This window comes from Eptesicus fuscus, chromosome 23 (genome assembly GCF_027574615.1).
Source record: "Eptesicus fuscus isolate TK198812 chromosome 23, DD_ASM_mEF_20220401, whole genome shotgun sequence".
Lineage (NCBI taxonomy): Eukaryota > Metazoa > Chordata > Mammalia > Chiroptera > Vespertilionidae > Eptesicus > Eptesicus fuscus.
The window spans coordinates 14,611,824-14,629,845 of NC_072495.1; the positions used below are offsets into that span (position 1 = coordinate 14,611,824).

General features: G+C 38.6%; 2 protein-coding genes across 2 annotated transcripts in view; one reads left to right on the forward strand and one right to left on the reverse strand.

Annotated features, from left to right (window-relative positions):
- The window catches only part of FEZ1 (fasciculation and elongation protein zeta 1), a 124,366-nt gene extending 121,667 nt beyond the window's left edge, over positions 1 to 2,699 (reverse strand). The window contains exon 1 of the mRNA XM_054712763.1: positions 2,446 to 2,699. The gene's annotated coding sequence lies outside the window, so the exon portion shown is untranslated. The remainder of the gene's footprint in view (positions 1 to 2,445) is intronic.
- Positions 2,700 to 2,822: 123 nt separating this feature from the next.
- CHEK1 (checkpoint kinase 1) lies at positions 2,823 to 17,947 on the forward strand. The gene is made up of 13 exons (XM_054712544.1): positions 2,823 to 2,877; positions 3,743 to 3,827; positions 4,799 to 5,022; positions 5,991 to 6,055; positions 6,145 to 6,214; positions 7,977 to 8,165; positions 8,590 to 8,694; positions 11,457 to 11,552; positions 12,212 to 12,320; positions 12,509 to 12,686; positions 12,943 to 13,074; positions 15,601 to 15,702; positions 17,005 to 17,947. Exons 2-13 carry the CDS (start codon positions 3,763 to 3,765, stop codon positions 17,098 to 17,100), a joined length of 1,431 nt encoding a protein of 476 aa, XP_054568519.1. The 5' UTR covers positions 2,823 to 2,877; positions 3,743 to 3,762; the 3' UTR covers positions 17,101 to 17,947.
- The last annotated feature ends 75 nt before the right edge of the window (positions 17,948 to 18,022 follow it).

An 18,022-nucleotide genomic window follows, 5' to 3' on the forward strand; every position in this document is an offset into this window, starting at 1 on the left:
TTCTTTAGGTTTGTTACACACCTCTTGAGTTGGTGTATCCTTTCACGGTCATGTTATGTATGTTAATCTCCTGAATTCTTTCTTGTTTTGTCACCTCTAACTGCCTCCCTGAGAAAGTGTGTGAGAGAGAAATTTCTTGAGATCTTGCATGTCTCATGTCACAACAGGTTGGCTAGGTATCGAGTTCCAGGTTGTGAAGAACTTTTCCTTAGAATTATTTTGAAGGCATTGGCCCATTGTGTTTTCTCTTCTAAATGTTGAGAAATGCAATGCTGTTCTGATTGTAACTTTTTTGCATGAGTCCATTCCCTCTCACTTCCACCCCCAGACCTCTTAGGATCTTCTCTGTATGTAATGTTTTGAAATTTTGCCGATGATGTGTCTTATAGTGGATCATCCATTGTGCTGGGTACTTTAAACTTTTAAGTTTGGAAAGTCAAGTTCTTCAGTTCTGAGAAATTTCCTTGAGTTATTTGTGGATTTCCCCTAATTCTCTTTCTCTTTCTGAAAAATAAGCTATTTGGATGCTGGACTTCCTGGATTAATCACCCAATACTCTTATTCTGTTTTCCATCTATATGCTTGGTCTGGAAGATTTCTTTAAAAAATATTTTTTTGCAATTTGTCTATGTAGTTTCCCTGTTTTCTGCTATCACACTTTTTAATGTCCGAGAAGTGTTTTTCTGTTTTGTTTGAATATTCCTTTGTTTTGACATCTTTCATATTAAAGGCCTTTTCAAATTCTTTAGTTGTCTGCTCTTTTTAAGAGTGGGACCCTAGCCCAGCGGTGTGGCTCAGTGGTTGAGCATCAACCTATGAACCAGGAGGTCACAGTTTGATTCCCAGGCAGGGAACACGCCTGGGTTGTGGGCTCAATCCCCAGTTTGGCAGCCAATCAGTGAGTCTCTCTCATCATCGATGTTTCTCTCCCTCTCCCTTCCTCTCTGAAATCAATAAAGACATTTAAAAAAAAAAAAGAGTGGGACCCTAAAACAGATTGGAAGGTCTGTTTGGGGAAAGGAATCCGGGTCATTGAATGTGGCCTCACTCCCGTGATCTGGCTGGAAATCCCTGATATTGGCATCTTCAGATCTTTTTATATAGATAACATTCCCTTGAGAAGGCTTGTAAATCCTAAGGATACAAGGCAGGCTGCCATATTTCTAAGTGGGGAAAGAAGGCTCTAGAGCAAGCATGTCAAACATGCGGCTGGTGGGCTGAGGGTCAACTTAATCCCTTTGTTTTCAGTAAGATACCCAAGCCTTGAACTGCCTGATGCTCTCCAGCTCAGATGCCATGTAGTTACCCTCTCAAGTCTTGTACCAGCTTTGGGGAGGGGTAGTGCTTTGGGACAAAGTGAGAGGACCCAAGGGTCTATTTGCTTCTTACCTAGTTTTTCAACCAACCCTCTTTATAGCCCCACCTTCACCTACATTTCAGTTACCTGGTGTCACTAACTCAACTTGAGCCTTTTGGAAGTTCTGGGAAGTAAATCAAGTTGCTTTTCTGCTTTCCCATTGTTGGCTCTAGGATTCATCTTTGTTTTATCTAAAGACTTTCCACTTGCCAAAATCTCCTTTTTCATACTCTTTTCTTGTGCCTTTTAAATATTTACTATTTTAGTAAGGTTTCAGAAGGGATCAGAGGCTATTGTGTGCAGTCATTCTCCCGCAGGGCTGTCTTTAACTGTTTTCTACCTGAAACGGGTATACCATTTTCTTTTTTTTCAGGCCAAGATACTTTAATTCCATTCACACACACAGAAACTGAGCAGGTCCTCTTCCTTTCTTCATATCCTTTGTTTGCAGCACACAGTGCACAAATCAGGGAAAATGTAGTAAAAGATGTGAAAGCTTTACTACATGAAGCCTAACCTGTGAAGGCATGGTTAAAAACTTCTCAAATAGGCATTTTGAAATGCTCTGGTCTTATTTTAAAGCAGATATGTGCATTTTTTAAAATTAAATTTATTGGCCCGACTGGTGCGGCTCAGTGGCTGAGGGTCGACTTATGCACTGGGAAGTCCGCCAGTTCAATTCCCAGTCAAATCCCATGTTTCTCATGGATGTTTCTATCTCTCTCTAAAATCAGTAAGAACCTATTTTTTAAGATATGGGTTTAAAAATGTATTGGGGTGACATTGGTTAGCTGTGCATTTTCGGGTAACATATTTTATACTTCTTTTACTCCATTACCAGTAACACAATCGAGCTATTATCAATGTATGTGGCCCAGTTTTAAGAACTAGAGAATTTAATGGAGATGATATTGCCTGTGCCTTGAGTTCCCAGTCATTCATTGCCAAGGGGGAATACCTATTTCAGTGTTTCGTATTATTTTATCCTAAAGCAGGCCCATTTCCCCAGAATTTACTTTCCTACTTAAACGGATTACTTAAAATTTGCTTTGTAAAATGAGGCAAAACAGCGTTTTTGCTCTACCTACCTGCCTGTGTCTTCCACATTCAGGAGAAGACGGGTGGGACTGAGCTACACAGATGCTCTGCTTTCACACGGTGGGGCTAAGGTGCTGTTTTGGAGCCGATTCAGACCACGCAGGGCAAAGCTGGTCCTCCTCACACTCCTCCGCCAGTTACTGAGGGGCCAGGCCAGGCTCTGAGGCGCCCCGCAGTTCCCTTCGCCCTTCCCAGCCCCGTTCTCAGCAGCTGGTCTGCGCCTCACTTCAAAGTGACAGACTGCACGAGGCCCTCACAGTCCTGTCCGCCCTCCGGACAGGTCGCCGGGCAGATACTCGGAGGCGCAGAACCGGCGTCGTGGCGCCCACGGGTGGAAACCCAGCCCCGCGCACGCTGGCCTCCCCGGTCTCCGGCGCCGCCCGGGACTCAGACGCGTTTGGGCGCAGAGAGCTTTCGCAGAGGTGCGTTCGGCAGCCAGCACCTTCTCCCGACCCCACAACAGCGGGGGCGCAGCTGAAACCTGTGGGACTGCAGCGCCGGCCTCCCGGAGCCGCCGAGCTTCCAAACTTCGCGAACCGGAAAGCGCGCCTCCTTGCTTTACGGCAAGGGCGCGCGCGTTTGCGACAGTGTGACGCTACCGAGTTTTGGCGGGAAAAGCGCTGCATTTGGATTCCTGCGGTGGCGGGCAGAGGACGGCCTGGTGAGAAGGGCGGCGGGTGGGGGAGGCAGGGAGTCTGCAGAGGAGTTCGGGGTCCGCATTAGCTAGGAGAGCACGGCGACGGGCGAGGGGTTCGGAGAGACTCCCGCGGAGGGGCGGCTCCAGGGGGCGGAGGAGGGTGGCACGGGGTGCGGGAGATATAGGGACTGCAGACACCTCCCCTCTGCTAGTCTGCGTGCCTCCCGGCCCTGCCTTCCGCCCCTCGGGGCAGTTTGGCCCCGCCCCGGGCTCCACCCGGCCCGGGGGACGCCTTGGGGGATCGTGGTTATCTTTCCCCCTTACCCTACCCCTCTTACCCCTTCTCTACATCCACCGTGAGGCATTGTCCCCCAACTCCATCACAACTGCTACAGTTCCTCTGCGGATGAGAGGGGCCGACCCCGAGCATTCGGTGTGCGTGGGAATGGGGATTTACAGAATCAGACGCCAGAATTTGGGAGACTTGCCTTTGGTTTAGACGGGAGTAAAATATGGGTGATGCGGTGCCAGGGGGAAGAAGAGCTGTTGTTTATATGGATGACTCCTGGCAGGACGCAGAGCTCAGCGACCTCGCAGATGACGGACGCTCGTCCTCATCCCCCCTCTTTTCTGGGTCCCGCCCCTTGCAGCCGCGGTGCACAGTGGAGCCATGGCCGTGCCCTTCGTGGAAGACTGGGACTTGGTGCAGACCCTGGGAGAAGGTGCCTACGGAGAGTGAGTCCGAGCCGTCGTCCCCTCCCTCCACATTTGCTCTGTCCCCCTTTGTCTTGTCTGAGTCCACATGCGTTGTTTGGGAGTTAACTTTAATCCAGTGGCGCCTTAGAAAACTGACCGCTGCATTTGAAATCCAAGTGGGGAACGGAAGTTGTGCAATCTTTTGTAAGGGCTTTATTTTCTTTGACATTTACTTTGTAAAGCGCCGAATTCCGTTTCTCCTGACACGTCTTCCTTCTTGAGGTTGAGGCATCGTGTTTTAAATGAACAAATGAACAGACTCTGGAGTCAGGCTGCCTGGTGTCAAATCATCAGCCTGTCACATACCGATCATTGTTTTGTTCTTAGGCGAGCTGCTGCTTTTTAATCCTCATCGCAGCCTCTGAATGTATTGGTTTTAGAAAAAGGGGAAGGGAGTGAGAGAGAGAAATATCCATGTGAGAGGGAAACCTATATGCCCCAACCAGGGACTGAATCTGCATCCCTTTTGGTGTATGGAGTGATGCAACTGAGCCACCAGGCCAGGGCAGCGAGCTTCTTAATACTGTTGCGTGTCTCTGTTTTCTTAGCTGTAAGATGGCAATAATGGTACTGACCCTATCGGTGCTTGGAACAGTTACCGCGGGATTGATAAATGTTAGGTAATGTTATTAGAATTAAATGAATAGAGCATGTGTATATGGAATGTGGCCTAGAATGGTTATCCCAGTTTAGTTTATTTTCTCAAGCATTTATTGAATGACTTTTGGTTAAATAGCATAATGACTTCTTTGGTGCATTATCTGTTGTACCTCACGTTTCAGAAAGGAGGAGTATCTTTTGAGAACATGGCAGAAACCATTCCCATGGTTTCTCCTTGGTGGATACATTTATAAAAGTGCAACAATTCTGGATGGGTTGTGTTTAATCTTTTGAAGTTTTAAAATAAATAGAATTCAGGTGTCTGGAATGTTATAACTTTTCTTTTTTAGAGTTCAACTTGCTGTGAATAGAAGAACTGAAGAAGCAGTTGCGGTGAAGATAGTAGACATGAAGCGTGCCATAGACTGTCCAGACAATATTAAGAAAGAGATCTGCATCAATAAAATGTTAAATCATGAGAATGTAGTGAAATTCTATGGTCACAGGAGAGAAGGCAATATCCAATATCTATTTCTGGAGTATTGTAGTGGAGGAGAACTTTTTGATCGAATCGGTATGGAAAAGACTTAAGATAATTGTTCTCCTAAATACGTTTCTAAATTTCTTTCTTGAACTTGGGTCTGCCATTTGGTCATTGTCCATTAAGAATTGCTGATGCAACAGAGAAATTGGAATAAGTTGTTTTGTTTTTGCAACTTATATTAACACATGAAAGCATAAAGTCATCAAAACTTTCCCCCCAAGTTGTATAAGTGATTTGGTTGGTATTGTTGTTTCGTACATTTTAAGAATGATAAACTGTAGTCTCATTGTATATATTTAGAGATCCAACATAATAGCATGTTACTATGTTTCTTCTTTATGTATTCAAGTGAAATAATTTAGAATTTTCTAGGATTGCTTTTATAGAACACTGAGAAGTACATAAAATATATTCTGTGGTTCTAAGTTTATTATTTAAAGCTATTGCATTAACAGTTAAATTGATTATTAGAATCACAAGTATTTATCTCAGGAGAGAGTTGAGTGTAAAAGAAATCCTGAGTTAATAAGGGAGATCAAGATATAAAAAGATGACTGACAATAGAATACATCTTAATAAATCTGTGTTTTTAAAGAAGCATTAAAGGCATTCATGACTTTGTTGTGTGAGAGGTTATAGGAAGTTTAAATCTGTTGTTAAGTATTTAGAGTGAAATTACCTTAATTTTGTCAAGCTTCCACTTCGGCAATTACACTGCAGGAGTGGAAAAATCTTGGCATGACATTTTGATGAAATTAGGGGAGAATTTGAAAGATCAAATAAATAATGGTTAATATAAGATAAGCAGGGACTTTCAAGATATGGTTTGCATTCTTATTATATGAGTTAGTGGACTCCAGAGTCTTTTTGATTGTTAGCATAAGATTCTGTTTGCTAAAGTACAATCACACATGTTTAACCTTAGAATTAAGAGGTTATGTGGTTGATTCCTGATTATATTTACCTGGTAAACTAACTCTCATAATGAATTCTTTTAGAGCCAGACATAGGCATGCCTGAACAAGATGCTCAGAGGTTCTTCCATCAACTCATGGCAGGGGTGGTAGGTACCGTTGACTCTAAATTTTTCTTAAAATTAGTGTGAGTGAAGTAAGTTACTAAACTCTAATATTCTTTCCTCTGCTTTCTTAGACTTATCTGCATGACATTGGAATCACTCACAGGGATATTAAGCCAGAAAATCTCCTATTGGATGAAAGGGGTAAGTTTAGCATTTTGTGACTGCTACCTAAATTATTTTAATACAGCCATGCAAGGCTGTTTCAAGGCTTTTGCATTATTGAAATTTCAGGGAATAACAAAACAAAATCCAAGGACATACAGAAGTCATCCTTTAGTATTTTCAGTGATTACTACTTACAAATAACTTGGAACTCAATGTCAGTGGTTTAAGATTGTCATATATAGTTATTAACAGGTAATTACACCAGCTACCTTCCAACTCAAATACAGGTAAACATCATCAATGGCTTACATACTATATTGTAGATGTAATTGATTTTTAAAGAATTAGTCCCCTATTTTGGGACAGTTGTTTTTATAGCTTTTAAAACAAATAAAACAGTGATGACTGTCCTATAAATTTGTGCACAAACCCAATATAAAAATTGGGTCATATAATGAATATTTTTATGACACTTGCCTTTTTTTTTTTTTTACTTATACCCAATTCTGTGTCAGTACATATAGCTATACCTTTATTTAAAAACAATTACTTATATAGTTTCATTATGTACATGTATTGTAAGATTTAGTCATTTCTTTATTGATGGACATTTAAGTTATTTACAAATAATAAAATGAATATCCTTATGTTTGTGTGTTTGAGGGAGTAGTTCTGTGGATATAGTCCTAGAAATAGAAATTACTAGCTCATAAAGAGTGTGTGAATATTTCAGATTTTAACATCTTTTGCCAGATTGTCCCCTGTAAAGGTTGAAAATAGGGAATCTCTAATTCCTAAGACTAGATTTGACTCCTTTGCTATAAGATTTTGTAATGTCCTATATTTTCATAACCTCTTCAGCAGTTGTCTGTTGTTAGTCTTCTCCAGTAATTTATCTAACTGCATTGGCTAGCACAGTGTCATTTTGTTACAGTAGACATTTACCAAGTGTAAGTTAAATGGAAAGTTTTACCTACAGTGTATGTGTGTGGAAGATGGGAAGTTAGAGTAGAAATGTGCTTTCCTGGTTTGTTTTTTAGAGTTCCTCCTCCTTTTCTAAACGTAGCCACTTGGACAAGAAGTTCTGGTGGTTTGTGGATCTTTAGTTTTGGTGTGCCTTTACATGTAAATTTTCTTCCAGCCTACAGGTTTTGCTTGCTGCTGGGAAAGTTGTATCTAATACATTATTGATGTCTCCTCCTGCCTGCTGCACAACCCAATAAAGGGCTAAGCCAGTGGTCGGCAAACTCATTAGTCAACAGAGCCAAATATCAACAGTACAACGATTGAAATTTCTTTTGAGAGCCGAAAACCGACTTCTGCGCACGGGCCACGAAGTTTCAATCGCACTTGTACATGCGCGCCCGCACGTGGTATTTTGTGGAAGAGCCACACTCAAGGGGCCAAAGAGCCGCATGTGGCTCGCGAGCCGCAGTTTGCCGACCACTGGGCTAGGCTCTGCTTTAAGCCTAAGTCTCCAGTACCCTTTTTCAGAAGGGGAGGCCCTTTTGACTTCAGTATCTTTCTTTAACCTGTTTGTGTATTGATATTTCTCTTTTTTTAAAAAAAAATTATTTCTCTTGAATTAGCAGAAGCGATGAGTTCTTTCACTGATTTTAGCTAGATGATGATGTCTTTTATTTCTTATTTTTAAAAATTTCTTTGTTGGCTCGTTTTATGGCAGAGAAGTTCTACAAACATTGGGTGACACCAGTGATTTTTCCAATAAAACTTTATTTAAATATATCTACTTACAAAACATTTTTATCCAGTGCCATCTCTTTTTCCTTTGGTTTAGATAACCTCAAAATCTCTGACTTTGGCTTGGCAACAGTGTTTCGGCATAATAACCGTGAGCGTTTATTGAACAAGATGTGTGGTACTTTACCTTACGTTGCGCCAGAACTTCTCAAGAGAAAAGAATTTCATGCAGAACCAGTTGATGTTTGGTCCTGTGGAATAGTACTTACTGCAATGTTGGCTGGGGGTAAGAGCTATTTAATCATGATAAAACTCGTCTCCTGTGGAAAGGCAGATTTGTTATTCCAGAATTAATGAAATAATCCAAGGGTATCCATATTTAGATGACAGTATTTTAATAGTAAATTATTTATAACTAAGTTGGAACTTTTAATCCCAAAGGTTTTGAAAAATGAGGTATGTATAGCTATTAAATGAAACACAACAGTAGCTCTCGCTTTTAAGATTCATGTGAATACTTTTGGAAAGTGTAGGGGAGGAGGTGGTTCGGCTCATCTGTCTTTGAGTGCTTCTGAACTTTTTGTGAGCTGGTGTTCTTAGTTTGAAAACCATATTGAATTAACTTGGAGGAGATGGACTTATATTGTTAATTATTTTCCCTGGAATCTGCATAATGATATGAACACTCAGAAAACTTGTTTCTTTTTTAGAATTGCCATGGGACCAGCCCAGTGACAGTTGTCAGGAATATTCTGATTGGAAAGAAAAAAAAACATACCTCAACCCTTGGAAAAAAATCGATTCTGCTCCTCTAGGTAACTGATTGAAAGTACTGATTTCTTGGATAATGAAGTGTAGTGCTGTTTGATTATTTTTTCTTACATTTTCTTTTTAACTTTTAAATTATATAAATCTATAATCCTTGTAGATAAATATAAAAATTTTAAAAAATTTAAAATAGATTTCAGAGACGAAGAGAGAGAGAGAAAAACATCACTGATGAGGGAGAATCATTGATTGACTGCCTCCTGCAAGCCCCACACTGGGGATCGAGCTGCAACCTGGGCATGTGCCCTGACCACCTGGTTCATAGGTTAACGCTCAACCACTGAGCCACGCTGGCCAGGCAATAAAAAAATTTTAAAAACCAGTCCTATAATTCCTGAAAAATAGCTTATTTTAATATTTTGATATATGCTTCTATACTTTGTTGTAAAATATATGACAAATATATATTTATGTGTGTTTTTACAAAAAATGAGATTATACTACGTACACACAATACTTTGTAATCTTTTTTTTGTGTGAATTAATGCTTTGTGAACTTTTCCTATGATTGTAATTATAGGCCTACGTCATTGTTTTTAAAGACTCTGAAGGTGTTCTACTATATGGATATTCCTTATTATACTCATCCGGTTCACTTTTTTAGCAATCTAGATTTTTTTCTAATTTTTCACTGTTATGAAAGAGAGATAATGATCATCCATATAACTAAATCTTTGCACATACCTTTAACTTATTTAATTAAAATAAAACCCCAGAAGTGGAATTGCAGGGTGAAGGACAGGACATATGTAGTTTTTAATTATTCTGGTTTACTTTGCCAAGTTGTTTTTCAGAAAGTTCATATTACTTCATCAAATAGGCCTATAAAAATATATTCAGTGTTTTTTGTTTTTATTTTAAATTTAGTACCAATGACATTGTATACAATGTATTTATTAATTTTTTAACGTATTAATGTCATTAGATCTTTGTTTTTTTTAAATTTATTGGAATGACATTGGTTAATAAAATTACATAGGTTTTAGGTGTACAATTCTATAATACATCATCTGTATATTGTATTGTGTGTTCACCACCCCAAGTCAAGTCTCCGCCCATCACCATTTACTTACCCTCTCCTACCTTACAATCTTTGCATTTATTACAAATATTCTTCACAGTTTGTCATGTGTGTTTACTTTATTTACGCTATCTTGACATGCAATAATTTGTGTATTTTTACTTAATTTAAATCTATTATCTTGTCCTTTGTGGTTCTTGACTATATTGTCATCTTTGGAAAGGTCTTTTCTATTCTAACATTAGAAAAAGAAATTCCCTATGTTTTCATTACCTGTTTTTTTATTTTAACCTTTTGTCCATTAGAAATTTATTTTTGTGGTGGGAGAGTTTGGTGGTGATGAACTCCTTTAGCTTTTTCTTATCTGCTCTTTATCTGCCCTTCAATTCTGAATGATAACTTTGCTGTTGAGTAGTCTTGGTTGTAGGTTCTTGCTATCATCACTTTGAATATTTCTTGCCATTCCCGTCTGGCCTGCATAGTTTCTGTTGAGAAATCAGCTGACAGTCGTATGGGTGCTCCCTTGTAGGTAACTAACTGTTTTTCTCTTGCTGCTTGTAAGATTCTCTCTTTGTCTTTTGCCCTTGGCATTTTAATTATGATGTGTCTTGGTGTGGTCCTCTTTGGATTCCTCTTGTTTGGAGTTCTATGCGCTTCCTGAACTTGTAAGTCCATTTCTTTCACCAGGTGGGGGAAGTTTTCTGTCATTATTTCTTCAAATAGGTTTTCAGTATCTTGCTCTCTCTCTTCTGGCACCCCAAAAATTCGGATATTGGTACGCTTAAAGCCATCCTGGAGGCTCCTTATGCTATCTTCACACTTTTGGATTCTTCTTTCTTTCTGCCTCTCTGGTTGGGTGTTTTTTTCTTCCTCATATTCCAGCTCTTTGGTTTGACTCTTCGGGTGCGGTGGTCTACTCTGTATATTCTTTATTTCAGACAGTGTATGCATAATTTCTGACTGGTCCTTTTCCATTTGTTTGGTATTCTCATTAAGGTCCTTGAAGATCTCAAGTTTCTCAGCGGTTTTTAGAAGATTCTTGAGCAACCTTATAAATATGGTTCTGAACACTGTGTCGTCCATTAGTTGGCTTTCATCTATTTCTCCTACTTGTGACATACTTCGATGTCTCCACATTTTGGCTGCCTCCCTGTGTTGATGGAGTGGCTTTGTGTGGTTGGTGACCTATAGGGGCCGGTAGCTCAGCTTCCCCAATCTCCCTAGGTGGTCGCTCTTGGTACTCCCCTTTGTGGGCTGAGTGGAAAGTTTTGGTGTAGTTAAAAGCCCTGATTGCTGTTGGTACACTGGGATGAATTCTTAATCAAGGTAATTAGGATGCTGGAAAGTAAATTTTTTAAAAATAAAACTGTGTGAATGAGTACTTAACATGACATTGGAACAAGTTTGGTATTGAAAATAGATAAGTTGTATCTTTTTATTAATGTCAGCTGGGGAGAAACATTTCTACCTGGTTGTTACGCTACTGTCTGCAAATAATTGAGAATCAGACCTAGGCAGACTATTCTAAGATACAGACCGTAGCAAAGAAAAACAGCATGAAATTAAAGCCATAATTTAGTAGCTTTAATAATTTATTCTTTCTCTTCCCCAGAAAGGATATTTGGACATAAGGAGACCAAGAGAGAGATGTGTTCCATACCACAAGCTATAGGCTTTTCTAATCTGCATGACTCTTTTGTAAATGTTGTCTTAATGTTTTGTTTTCAGCTCTGCTGCATAAAATCCTCGTTGAGAATCCATCAGTAAGGATTACCATCCCAGACATCAAAAAAGATAGATGGTACAACAAACTACTCAAGAAAGGTAAGTCTCCTTAAAATACAAGTATTTTTATTCTGTGAAATTAGGAATTTGACAAGAGTGCAGGCGTTTTGAAACAATCATTGTGGAGAAAGAGAGAAAACTGTCTAGAGAAACACAGGACTGACTGTCAGTTGAGGATCCAGCTGAGGATAGTAACCATGAATTTATAGTGGCATCATTTTCTGTATAATGAGTGTTCGTGTTACAGCTTCTCCAGTGGAGCGAGGAATGTTGGATAGAGCAGATTCATAATGTTCATTGCCATGATCATAAATTGTTTTTTATTTTTTAAAGTTTTTACTCTTTAGTTAGGTTTCTCTGTCTTCATAGAACGTTTTTTATTACCGTAAATAGTACCAATAAAATTATGGCCTTGTACTCCACACTTGGAACACACTTACGGTTCAGTATTTGTATAATTTGACAAGTGAATCCTAGTAAGTTCATAACGACCACATTTCTCATAGAATTGTGTAGAAGGAGCCACTATTTGTTGTACAAGTATTTTGGTGTTAAATGAATTCAGGTGTAATTTTACTTCTTCTGATTGCCAATTATATTAATTTAAAAGTATCTGCATAGAAGACTTGAAAGCTTTTGTATTTATTTTATTTTATTTTATTTTATTTTATTTTATTTTATTTTATTTTATTTTTTAGGGGCAAAGAGGCCCCGAGTCACTTCAGGTGGTGTATCGGAGTCTCCTGGTGGATTCTCTAAACACATTCAATCCAATTTGGATTTCTCTCTAGTAAACAGTGCTTCTAGGTAAGATTAATTAATCAAGATCAAGTGCCTGTTGAAGGTAATATCCCCCATGTAGAGTAATATATATATATGTATTTTATGTTAATCGTGATTATCACTTTTTATTGGTGTGAGAATTGTAATGTGATATTGAAAAGCCTGAGAAATTTTATTTAATGATATATATTTCCCCTATCTTAATGTCTTAGTGAAGAAAATGTGAAATACTCCAGTTCCCAGCCAGAACCACGGACAGGTCTTTCCTTATGGGACACCAGCCCGTTATACATTGATAAACTGGTACAAGGGATCAGTTTCTCCCAGCCCACATGTCCGGATCATATGCTTCTGAATAGTCAGTTACTTGGCACCCCAGGATCCTCACAGGTAAGAGAACTTAGTTTGTAAAGTGAATAATGGAAGCCATGTGTTTTTTATTGTCTTAAAGTCTCTTTTTAAATGTATAAATCTTAAAGTATTAACACTTTATATCGATTTTTTTCTGACAAGGAAGAAATAATTAGAAGAGACCTTTATGTATAAGAATCATAAATCACAGCAAAAAGAATTTTAAAACTAAATAGCTATATGCCTCCTTTTGGTGATAACAGATTTATTCTGTTTTTCTTTATTTGGCATGTAGAATCCCTGGCAGCGCTTGGTCAAAAGAATGACACGATTTTTTACCAAATTGGATGCAGACAAATCTTACCAATGCCTGAAAGAGACTTGTGAGAAATTGGGCTATCAATGGAAGAAGAGTTGTATGAATCAGGTATATTTCATTCATTTTTCATTATGTCTTTTCCTGAAGAAAAATTTAAATATTTGTCTAAAAAACTGTCATCAGTATATATTTTTAAAATATAGAGTAATCAGTTTGAAAAAGAAACAATTGAAATAGAAGGAATTTAAGTAAAATGTTCTTTAACCTAAATAATATTTTTAAGGACTTCTCTAAGTTATTAAAAACATTAAGACTCAAGTAATTATTTTCTCAAAAACTATCCATACTTAAATTGTAAAAGTAACAATTGACTTCCTTCTATGAAAGATGAATACATTAACAATCCCACACTTTCTCCATGTCCTCTGCTCCCACCTACCAGTTTTTGTTTATATCATTACTAGAGGCCCGATGCATGGGATTCGTGCACTGGTGGGGGGCATGGCCTGCGGAGATCAGCCCGCTGTGGGAGTGCCGCTCATCCCGGTCAGCCAAGCGGCTGTGGACCCACCCTCTGAGTGGCTGCTCTCTGGTCCGGCATCTTCCATGGAACCGGAGCACTCGCCTCTCCAGGGGACCTGGTCAGGGCTGGGCCCAGGGACAATAGCACTGAGAGGCGGCGGAGTAGGCCTCAGTCCCGCAGCGGCCACGAACCCTCCCCGCCAGCCTCCGGGGTTAGGTCTGCAAGCCCCGCAGTGGTGCAGTGTGTGGTTTTCGGGCATTCAGGGGAGGCATTCAGAGGCGGCGGCGGGGAGCGAGGAGGAGGTGAAGGAGCCTGGGGCAAGGAGGCATTGGCTCTGGGTTCGCAGTGGGAGCTGCCACTCATCCTGGTCAGCCGAGCGCTGCTCCCACTGTGGTAGTGCACTGACCACCAGGTGTAGCTCCTGCGTTGAGCATCTGTCTCCTGGTGGTCAGTGCGCATCATAGCGACTGGTTGATCGGCTGGTTTTCCAACCTTCGGTCGCTGGGCTTTCATTATATAGGATAGCATATTTGGAACATTGACATTCTATTATTATCTTTAGGCTTTTCAAAAATCTTAGTATCGTGAAAAACAAATAGGGGAATATTTTCTAGTATTAAAGGAGACTAAAGGGGCCTGATAAATAATGCAATCACTGGGTCATGGATTTAAAGGAAAAAAGCGATAGCAGATGTTATTGGATCAATTGGGGAAATTTGAATATGGGTTTTATATTAGGTAATGTTTTTGTATCAGTGTCAGATTTCTTGGGTATGATTATAAAATTGTAATTTGTCAGAGAATGTCTTGGGTTGTAGGAGAAATAGGGTGAACTTTATGCTATTTATAACTTAATTTAAAAAGAAACAACCAACCACATAAAAAAAAAAACCCCACACCACATACTTATCTAGGTCGGTAAGGCCAATGAAGGGTATGGCGTTATTTATTGTACGGTTCCTTCAGTTTTTCTGTAGATTTGTGAGCTTTAAAAATTAGAAGTTAGGAGAAAATGCTACTGTGCAGAAATCTGAAGCCAGCCTGATTGTACTCTTACCTGTATAAATAATTCACTTTTTTTTTTAAGGTAGTTTTATTGAGATAAAATTCACATAACATGAAAATCGTTGCTTTAACTATTTTAAAGTGTACAGTTCAGTGGTTTTCAGCATATTCACAAGATTGTACAACCTGCATCATCATTTAATTCCAGAACATTTTTTTCACCCCCAAAATAAGTTGTACTTCTTTATTAGCAGTCACTTCTTACTCTTTCTTTCTCCATTCCCTGGCGACCACTAATTTACTTTCCGTCTATGGACTACCTATTCTGGACATTTCATATAAATGGAATCATATGCTGTATGGCCCTATGTGTCTGCTTTTTCTTAGCATAATGTTTTCAAGGTTAATTCATGCTGTAGTAGTTAGCAGTGCGTATAGTATATTCCTTTTTATGGGTTGATAATATTTCATTGTATGGGTAGGCTACATTTTGTGTATACGTTTATCTGTTGATGGACATTTGGGATGTTTGTACTTTTAGGCTATTATGAATAATAGCTGCTGTGATCATTCTTTTTTTTTTTAATATATATTTTATTGACTTTTTACAGAGAGGAAGGGAGAGGGAGAGAGAGTCAGAAACATCGATGAGAGAGAAACATCGATCAGCTGCCTCCTGCACACCCCCTACTGGGGATGTGCCCGCAACCAAGGTACGTGCCCTTGACCGGAATCAACCTGGGACCCTTCAGTCCGCAGGCCGACGCTCTATCCACTGAGCCACACCGGTTAGGGCTGCTGTGATCATTCTTATACAAGTTTTTGTGTGAACATATGTGTTTGCAAGGGCTGTCATAACAATACCACAGACTGGATGTTTTAAACAATAGTTCTAGAGGACTTTCTATTGAATTTCTTTTTGGGCAGCTCTGGTACTTCCAAACGCAGATTTTAACTGGGACTTTTTTTTTTTTTTATGCATAGTTTCGCTGGATATGGAATTCTAGCTCAACAGCTTTTTCTTTCAGCACTTCAAATATGTCATCCCACTGCCTTTTGGCTTCCCACCCACACATCTTGGCTTAACCTTTTTTTTATCACCTTAGGTTACTGTATCAACAACTGATAGAAGAAACAATAAACTGATTTTCAAAGTGAATTTGGTAGAAATGGATGAGAAGATCTTGGTTGACTTCCGGCTTTCTAAGGTATATAGAACAGCACATATCTTTTTTAAAAACTTTGTTTTGCTTAAGGAGTATTTGTACATATTCATTGTAGAAATTTTAAAAATCCAAAAAAAAGTTCAAAAATCAATACAAAGAAGTTGAAAGAAGGAACTCAGAATCAAGTTTAATCTTATCATCCAGAGAGAACACACATGTTTGTTGTTGTTAATCCTCCCCTGAGGATATTTTCCATTGACTTTTTTTTTTTTTAGAGAGAGTAAAAGGGAGGGGGAGACAGAAAGAGAAACATCGATGTGAGAGACGCATTGATTGGTTGCCTCCCGCATGTTCCCCAAATGGGCCTGGGGATCGAGCCTGCAAGCAAAGTACATGCCCTTGACTGAAACTGAACCCGAGACCCTTCAGTCTGCAGGCTGATATTCTATCCACTGAGCCAAACCAGCTAGGTCCAGGTTTATTTTGATATATTTCATTATAGTAGTCTTACTGCTACTAATAGTATATACTATGGAGAGTTTATGTGGAGATTATTTTAAAATGTTATTATATTTATATATACATGGCATTTATAAGTATATTGAATTCATATATATCTTTTCTATAAAAATTGTGATTTGTCAAAAATGTTTGCACGTTATAATTAATGAACCATTATCTGTTAATAATTCTATGCTTAAATACCCAGATACATAGAGTTTTACTCACATTTATAATTATTTCTTTAGAAATTACTAGAGCTGAGGTTATATATAGTGTTAAAGCCTTTGATATATATATATATATATAACAAAAATAGCGTCTTCTCTATTTCCTGGGAGATTGTATGAGCTCTAAAGGAGGTTGGAGGAAAAGGTCACATTCTTTATATTGGAGATTTGCTGCAATACTGTTGTCCAGATGCTTGGTATGGAATTACATGGTTAAGATCCTAGTGTGATAATGTTTTTTATATAACTGAATCACTGGCTTTGTTGCCACAGTATTTTGAGAAGGCTTCAGTATGTTGCATAGCTTATTTTTAGTTTACAAATTTCCAATACCTACGGAAAACAATGACTTAGGGCCAGAGATATCAACGCTTAAAACAGACAGTCTGTCATTGTATTTGCTTTCTGAATCCAGTGTTGGGAACAGTGATGGGTCTTAAATCAAGTCAGAATTATTTATTTTAGCCATTTCTTCTCCCAAGATAATTGGTCTTTATTATAGGACCTAAAGAGAATTGTAGCTGGACATATCTGTAGGTGTTTTTCTCTACATACCACCACAGAGATTTTGATTTTTTTGACATTATTTTTTTTTGTATTATTCCTAATATAGGGTGATGGATTGGAATTCAAGAGACACTTCCTGAAGATTAAAGGCAAGCTGAGTGATGTTGTGAGCAGCCAGAAGGTTTGGCTTCCTGCCACATGATCGATCCACTGGCTTTGGGATTCCTGGTGAATATAGTGCTGCTATGTTGACATTATTCTTCCTAGAGAAGACTATCCTAATCTGCAAACTGCAAACAATAGTCCCTGAAGAGTTGTCTTCCTCCTAGTCAAACATTTTCCAATTATTTTGTACTTTCTGCATAAAAATAATACCTATATTTTGATTGTAAATAAGACTTTGGGGAAGGGATAGGTAGAATTCATTAGATACTTTTCCATCTGTGTTTAGTGTCTAAATTTGAGACCCACCTGGTGAAAAACCAAGCTTTGGGGATATATGAGTTTACCAGCTTTTATACCAGTATAATGAAAGATGATACTCTTGTCTCATTTTTACCAAAACATTTGGTTTTATCTAAAAAGTACATACTGCTTCCACATTGATTTAAATAAGTGGATGAATTGTAAAAAAGGAAATCCTTGTGGCTTTTGAACAGTAGATTTATCAGTCTGTGAAGTGATCTTCAAAAAATATATCCCCAAGATTGGTACTCATTTTCAGAAGGTCCTGACCAGGTATCTAAACCCATTATTGAATTATAATTATTAATTGGAATTACAAATTGGTATGTTTTTTCCATTATAGTTAATAAAATATAAATATAAAATGCTGGTTGGTCTTTCAAGTAGAAGTTGAGCATAAACTCTAGTGCATAACTACCTTTAAAATTACTGTTGCACATTTTAAATATTTTTCTATATTATTCTCTACTTTCACAGCCATATTTTAATTCTTTATTACAGAAATAAATTCTATTTTGAAAATGAATAACTAACTCTGTGAACTTACTGGTGACTAAGCTTCCAGGTGGTAAGAAATAAAAGAGGAGTCAGAAGTAAGGAAGCTATAATAGAAATAGATCTGATTCCTGGTTCTTTTATCTATGTGATTTACTAAGACT